The 7,770-nt window shown below is 42.1% G+C and overlaps 1 protein-coding gene across 1 annotated transcript in view; it reads left to right on the top strand.

The window, feature by feature from the left end:
* Positions 1-414: 414 nt before the first annotated feature.
* The window catches only part of ZC3H7A (zinc finger CCCH-type containing 7A), a 27,613-nt gene continuing 20,257 nt past the window's right edge, over positions 415-7,770 (top strand). Inside the window, 8 exon segments of the mRNA XM_010850676.1 lie at positions 415-1,392; positions 2,164-2,203; positions 4,501-4,698; positions 5,448-5,606; positions 5,843-5,923; positions 6,017-6,055; positions 6,918-6,951; positions 7,563-7,758. Of these exon segments, the coding sequence (XP_010848978.1) occupies positions 1,325-1,392; positions 2,164-2,203; positions 4,501-4,698; positions 5,448-5,606; positions 5,843-5,923; positions 6,017-6,055; positions 6,918-6,951; positions 7,563-7,758 (815 nt within the window). The 5' untranslated portion in view covers positions 415-1,324.

Here is a 7,770-nt window from a genome sequence, read left to right as displayed (position 1 = left end):
TAGCATCCCACGGCACACAGGACAGCTCTCCATGCTAAGAGAGTGTGTTGTTGTTATTCACTCACTCTTTGCGACCCTGTGGACTGCAGCATGCCAGGCTTCCCTGTCCTTCACTATCTCCCAGAGTTTGCTCAAATTCATGTCCATTGAGTTGGTGATGCCATCTAACCGTCTCATCCTCTTTCGTCCCCTTCTCCTTTTGCCTTCAGTCTTTCCCAGCATCAGGGTCTTTCCCAACGAGTCAGCTCTTCACATCCAACCAGAGTATTGGAGCTTCAGCGTCAGCATCAGTCCTTCCAGTGAATATTCAGGGTTGATTTCTTTTAGGATTGACTGGTTTGATCTCCTTGCAGTCCAAAGGACTCGCAAGAGTCTTCTCCAACACCGCAGTTCAAAAGCATCAATTCTTCGGTGCTCAGCTTTCTTTATGGTCCAACCCTCACATCTATACATGAGTACTAGAAAATCATAGCAAAGTGTATGTCTTTGTAGGCAAAGTGATGTCTCTGCTTTTTAATATGCTGTCTGGGTTTGTCCCCGAATGGCTGAGATTGAGTGACCCTGGTTTAGGATGCTGAGAGGTGATGTTTTATCCCATTTCTCTTCTCTGTGGGTCTCCTGTAGCTTTCTGGAAAATACTTCATGAACAATGGCCAGTCAGGGTAAATACCCCCGGTGTTGACATCAACCTGAGTTACATTTAAGGTAAACCCTTACCGTCTAGAAAATTCCGATTAAAGTAACTTCTCTTAGATCCTCATTCTATCAGTTATATCAACAAGGATTGTTTCAAAAGTCTGTGTAACAGAGTATGGATCAGGCTTAGACTCTGCTCATAAGGAAGTCAAAATCCCTCAGAGGCAAGCGGATATGAAACCTTTTTGCTCCTGGAAGGTTTCCAGAAGCAAAACAAGGCCAGGACTGTTCTCATAGCTGCTTCCGCGTGCGTGGAGACAGGCCAGAAACAAAACCCGCAGTTGAAGGAGGGTAGATGAGAGGGGGAGAGAGAGGTGACTTGTGCATGAGGATTGTTTAGAAGGGGCCTGCCGAATCTGCCCGGCTGTTCAACGTGGAGCAGGCAGAATGTGGACACCCTGTGCTCGAGGCACACGAGACAGCGGGGACCACGGGCCCAGCTCAGATGGTGTCCTCAGCCTCAAAGACCCTAGTCAAGCCGGAGGAGATGGATGCGTCCACAGTTAATTGTGCGGCATGACCTCGATCCTGAGTGTTTTAATTGGGGTCCAGGAGCCCCGTGCCTTGTGTAACTTGTTGCCTGTTTCTTTCCAGGTTTCTCCTTTAGAAAGTGGATGTGTGGGATAACATGTCCAGTGTGTCCGAGGAGAGAAGAAAAAGGCAGCAGAACATTAAGGAAGGACTACAGTTTATACAGTAAGGGCTCCCTGCACGCCTGTGTCCTCGCCACATACAGTTCGGTTTTGCTGTGGCTCTGCATTTAGGAGGGGATGGGATACTTTTAGTCCTATTCACTTGGGTTAGAAATCGGATATTTTTGTCCCAGCAATGCCTTCTGTTCCTGGAACATCAGTCCCTTTGTGTTCCAAGGTGGATCTTGCCATCACCGATATTTCAGGGTTAAAATCCTGACTTATCTCCCAGAATGTTTGACGGAGGAATTTGAACCTAGTTTCACTCTGATGAGGGAAAGTCAACATCGGTCAGCACCCAGGGCTTTTGTGGTCACACTCCTTCTGTTGAGAAGCCCGGTCTCCAACTGGCCTTCGTGACGCACGAAGTGACAGGACCACAGCCCAGGTGGCCGTGTTCAGGCAGAAAGACTTCTTTGTCCCTCCTGGGAAGGGGATATTCTTTCCCTCTGTCTGCAGTGAATTGGAACAAGTAGAACTAGTGGTTCTGTACTATTTTAAAACTTTTTCGGCATTTGAAGAATTAGGCCCTCTGTTAGTAGAAGTAGATTTGAAAGGTAAATGTTACCCTAAAGAAGATACAAAAGAATAGTTTTAGATTTTTTTTTGCGACTACAGTTATATGTGAATCAAGGTCATAGAGGACAAGTAGGTCTTTCAAATGTACTTTGAACCAGTGATGAGCTAATGAGAAGCCCAGTTTTAGGGTCACTTCTGGATGAACAAATCCTGACAGGGACCTGATCATCAAAATTAACTGGTTTCTTCTTCTTAGGTCACCGCTGTCGTATCCAGGAACACAGGAACAATATGCGGTAAGGAAAAAATCTGTTTGAAAGTAGCTTGTGAACGGTCACATGTAGCCTGGCTTGGCAAACCCCAATGCAGCCCTCTGTCTGTTTTTGTAAATAAAGTTTTATTGGAACACAGCCGTGCTCATTTGCTGGTGTGTTATCTGGCTGCTTTCATGACATGGTTGAGAGAGACTGTATGGCTCACAAAGCCTCAAATCCTTACTGTCTGGGTATTTACAGGAAAAGTTTGTCAACTCGTGTATATAAGATAAGGTTAGTTTTTTCTGGCATACTTGGACAGTTGTGTATTTTCTTTCCTCTGTTAATGTAGTTTTGAAGTAATTTCTTTTGAGTCCCTTGACAATTACTTTTAGCCTTTCATTTCAGGAAGAATGAGAGGGACAGATTATGAATGAGAGGGACAGAGTATCTTCTGGTTTTTCTTTAGCAGAGAAATTGTCACAGTAAAAGGGTGGCTGGGTAATCAAATGAAAGAGCTGGAGATGAATTGAGTTAGAGAGAAAGCCCAGTTGACTAGGCCTGGAACTAAAGATGCTCATCTCTGCAGACCATTAGTTCCCCTTGGCTTTGTGTCTCTGCGGGTTTTGGTGTTTCTGAACGTCGCTCCTTTCTCTCTGCCTCCCTCCCTCTCTGTTCATTTCAGTCTCTTCCTTCCTTTTCTCCAAACAGATATAGAACTGTAAAGTATGAGAGCTAGCAATCATGTGGAGCAGTCCTTTGATTTTACAGACGGGCACTCAGGGCCCAGAGAGGGGAACCAGCCTGTCTCTCAAGTCACCTCAGTCATTAAAGATCGATCTGGACAGTTTCCTTGTCACTTTCATCAGCTTAGACGTGAATTCATGAAACAAGATGAAGAGCTGCATGTTTATCTGCCCCGTTGATAGGAAAGGATTACTTATTTATTTGGGGGCTGCACTGGGTCTTCATTGCGGTGCACAGACTCTCTAGTTGAGGTGCACAAGCTTAGTTGCTCCGAGGCATGTGGGATCTAGTTCCATGACCAGGGATCGAACTGGTGTCCCCTTCATTGGAAGGCAGTTTCTTAACCCCTGGGCCACCAGGGAAGTCCCGGAAAGGGACTTTTAAAAATCTTAAAGCAATGATAGTAATCCTGAAGGAAACTCAAAGAACATTTGCCCCTACCAAAAGAATATGTGTAGTAAAAGCAATAAAAAAAAAGATGTGACATCCCCTGGAAGAAAAACTATGACCAACCTAGACAGTATATTAAAAAGCAGAAACATTACTTTGCTAACACAGGTCCGTCTAGTCAAAGCTATGGTTTTTCCAGTGGTCTTGTATGGATGTGAGAGTTGGACCGTAAAGAAAGCTGAGCACTGAAGAATTGATGCTTTTGAACTGTGGTGTTGGAGAAGACTCTTGAGAGTCCCCTGGACTGTAAGGAGATCAAACCAGTCAGTCCTAAAGGAAATCAGTCCTGAATATTCATTGGAAGGACTGATGCTGAAGCTGAAACTCCAATACTTTGGCCACCTGATGCGAAGAACTGGCTCATTGGAAAAGACCCTGATGCTGGGAAAGATTGAAGGCAGGAGAAGGGGATGACAGAGAATGAGATGGGTGGATGGCATCACCGGTTTGACGGACATGAGTTTGAGCCAGCTCTGGGAGTATTGGTGATGGACAGGGAGGCCTGGCGCGCTGCAGTCCGTGGGGTTGCAAAGAGTCGGACACGACTGAGCGACTGAACTGAACTGAACCCCCTAAATCAGTAAGCCACCTGAACATTTACAAAAGAAGAAATACAAATGGTCCATTAAAATGTGAAGAAGTTCAACCTTGCTGTAATCAGATATGCAAATAAGTAAAGGTTACCGTTTTCCCCCTAGAAATTGGTAGATTTTATGTGTGCATGCTCATGCACGTGTGTACACGTGTTGGCAGGGGTGCTCTCAAGCAAGCCACTATACACATTCATCGTTACTGCCTTTTTTGGAAAACAACAATAAATACCAGTTAGAAGCCTTAAAATGCTCATTCCACTTGTAGGAATTTGTCCTCGGCACAGAGTTGGCGATGTCAACAAATATTGACAGGCTGCTTTTGCAGCACTTTTCTTAATTGATTTTTTTCTTGGGAAAAGCAAGCAGGAGGAAACTCTAGCTGAGATAGTAGTGACCTGGCCTAGATTTCATAATTTCTTACAATAGTGCTTATTGCTCTGTCAAATTATTTCCTCTGAAGTTTTAGATACAGAAATTAAAATTTGCTTGCACTCTGACTTGTTCCTTAAAAAGTTTCAAGGGGTAACATTCTTTTTATTTTTTTTAAAGGTATATTTACATGCTCTTGTGAGAAATCTTTTTAATGAAGGAAATGATGTTTATCGCGAACGTGATTGGAACCACTCTATAAGTCAGTATTCAGAAGCTTTGAGTATAGCTGATTATGCAAAGTCTGAAGAAATTTTAATCCCTAAAGAAATCATTGAAAAACTATATATAAATCGTATTGCTTGCTATTCCAATATGGTGAGTTGTGACTTGTAAAGCAGTGTTTCTGGAGAGAAAAAAAGATTTTTCAATAACATAGTACATTAGCAAAAGTCAGCTTTCTAATTTCAATTTATAGGAAAGATGTATTAGCTGCTTTAGAGAGGCTTCAAGCTTTGAAAAATCAGTTTTGGCCAAATACTTAGGAATTTTTAAAAATAATTTGTTTTTTAGATACTGGTCCTTGGAGATACCCTTTTGAGTATGGCTTTGGGGGGGCAGGGGTAATCTGCTCTTACAAAAAAAAAAAAGTCAGCCTGGGAAGATACAGGTATTCACAGATGGGGGTATCAGGTATCTCAACTGACAGTTTGCTCCTTATGTTTCTCTTAGGAGTTATTGTTATTTTTTAATTAAAAAAAAAGGAGTAGTGAGCCTTCAAAAGAATTAACGCAACCTCTTCACTTATCTAAACTTAAAAAGTAGTATTTTGATGTTGTTAAAGTTTTCATATAAACATTCACACTTAGGACCTCAGCTATACCTGGACAGCTTTCTTTCTTGAAGATCTGGGGTCTTGTATGGCCAAAGGTCTGGGTGGTGGGTACATAGGTAGCCATGATATTCTTTCTACTTTTCTATATTTGAAATTTCATAATGAAAATAATTTTTAAAAAACAAATAAAAACCATTACCAATCCATTTGAGAGGAGAATCTGAATTTGTTTGTGTTTGCATCATTGCAAGACATGAATTGATTGCTAACTTTATTTGGTCTCACTCACCAGGGTTTCCATGATAAAGTTTTAGAAGACTGTGATACAGTCCTCAGTTTAAATGCCAGTAACTACAAAGCTCTGTATCGGAAATCCAAGGCTCTAAGTGATTTAGGAAGATTCAGAGAGGCTTATGATGCTGTAGCAAAGTGCTCCTTGGCAGTGCCTCAGGTATGGTATTTATGTTCTAATTCATTTGTTTACATTCTAGCCATTTTATTGCTTCTATGTAGACGAATGGCATCAAAAAGTTATGTTTTCCAGCCAGCCGTCCACCTGCTGCAGCTGGGAATAATTGCCCATAAAGCAAGTGTCTTGACAAGGATAAATTAGACCTGTTTTGTCCCTTCACCTCTACGGTTAGTAAATATAACCTTCCGTTAATCATATATTCTGACTTTTTTCAGGATGAACATGTAATAAAACTAACTCAAGAACTAGCTCAGAAATTGGGATTTAAAATAAGAAAAGCATATGTTAGAGCCGAGGTAAGCTAGAGTTCTCGCCATAAGGTATTTTCATTTTGTTTTGTAACTTGGAGTCAGTTCTGGTTTTAAATTAGTATCTTAATTTTCTTTCAGCTCTCACTAAAATCAGTTCCTGGGGATGGGGCTACAAAGGTAAGGTTATTACTCTTTTAAGAATCATAATTTTGAAAAAAGAAAAGATAGAAGTATTAGCAGTTCTGCTTTTAATATTTTTGGGTTTTGTTTATTTTTGAGACCTTTTTATTCCTTATACACCTAAGTGGCCAGAGCTTCCTGCCCTATGAAAAGAAAACAAACATCTCCAGTCATATCTTTTACTCTCAATCAGTATTTCCTGAAAGCCCATGGAGCATTTTACAGGATGTTCATAGAAGTTAGGTGTTGTTAGAAAAAGTGGGTTGCGGCCACATACTAATTTTAGAAGTCATTGGGTTAAACACAACTAACAAGATTTATCTTTTTTAAAGATAAGTCTTCTTAGAGCTGTTAGGAGGTCGCTGTGAGTTGGGGAGGGTGGAGTGGCTACACGGGTCCCTCTGGAACTGGAAGGCTCCTGAATATCCTTGGAGAAATACTAAGCCACACGAAATGAGTGGCAAGAGGCCTGCACTGTTTAATCCTACGTATTACAAAGGTTGGGCTTCCCAGCCAGGTGGCCTGCCAACGCAGGAGATGCAAGAGATGCAGGCTCAATCCCTGGGTCAGGAAGATCCTGAAAAGAAAATGGAACCCTACTCTGGTATTCTTGCCTGGGAAATTCCATGGGCAGAGGAGCCTGGTTGGCTACAGTCCATGGGTCACAAAGAGTCAGACGTGACTGGGCATGCACTGGACTGGCCATTGCAAAGGTTTATACGTTCTGTTTGTCTCTGTCTTAATTGGAAGGAGGTTAGATGTGAGAATCGGCATTGCTTTCTTAGAGTGAGTTTTATAGCTTGCTTTCTAGTCTAGAATCCTGAAAATACTATGATCTATTATTTGGTTCAATTTCTAGGCTTTGAACTGTTCTGTGGAGGATATCGAACCAGGTATGTTTTCACACACGCCCTCTTAATCTGAAGTGCCAGCCTTGGGGACTTCCCTGGTGGTCCAGTGGTTAAAACTGCACGCTTCCAATGCAGAGAGTGCAGGTTTGACCCTGGTCAGGGAACTAAGATCCCGCATGCCTCACTACGCACCAAAAAAAAAAGTGCCAGCCTCAGATGTTATGTACATTATAGTGTTGTCAGTTAGGATTGCTGGGTCATTAGTATTAAAACAAGAGCAATTTCCGAAACCACCTCTGTGCCTCTGGCTGTGTCAGTAGTGACTGATGGTGCTGACTGTCGGTGAGCAGTTGTTCGGTGTCCACCGTGGCGTCACCACCCTCTAGTAGCCCCACCCAAAAGGAGCCCAGGCATTTTGAGAAAGGAGGAAGCGTTTTCACAAGTGAATATATCTGTTCCTGGGCAAAACAAACTCTTTTTTTTTAGAATTGCTTTTACTCTTTTATTTGAATTGCTTTCACTGTTGTGTCTCTCTGTTTATAATTGCTTTCATATTTTCACCTTGCTCTTCATTTTCTCTGTTACTGGCTATTAACACTAGTATTACGTAAATATACTGAAAATAAGTGAGCATATGTCCATTCATGTTACAGATTTATTAACTCCGAGGCAAGAAGCACTGTCTGTTGTTTCTATACCCGCATCCAGTTTTTCTCACCAAGTTGGAAATGAGCTGGCTTCAATTTCTATTATGCCCTTAACTTCTGTTTTGCCACTGCAAGTGGAAGAGAGTTCTCTACCATCGACGGTGTTGGCAAATGGGGGGAAGATGCCCTTCGGCACACCGGAGGTGTTTTTAGA

This window comes from Bison bison, unplaced genomic scaffold (genome assembly GCF_000754665.1).
Source record: "Bison bison bison isolate TAMUID 2011002044 unplaced genomic scaffold, Bison_UMD1.0 scf7180017864293, whole genome shotgun sequence".
Lineage (NCBI taxonomy): Eukaryota > Metazoa > Chordata > Mammalia > Artiodactyla > Bovidae > Bison > Bison bison.
This window is presented reverse-complemented; position numbering and strand designations above follow the sequence as displayed.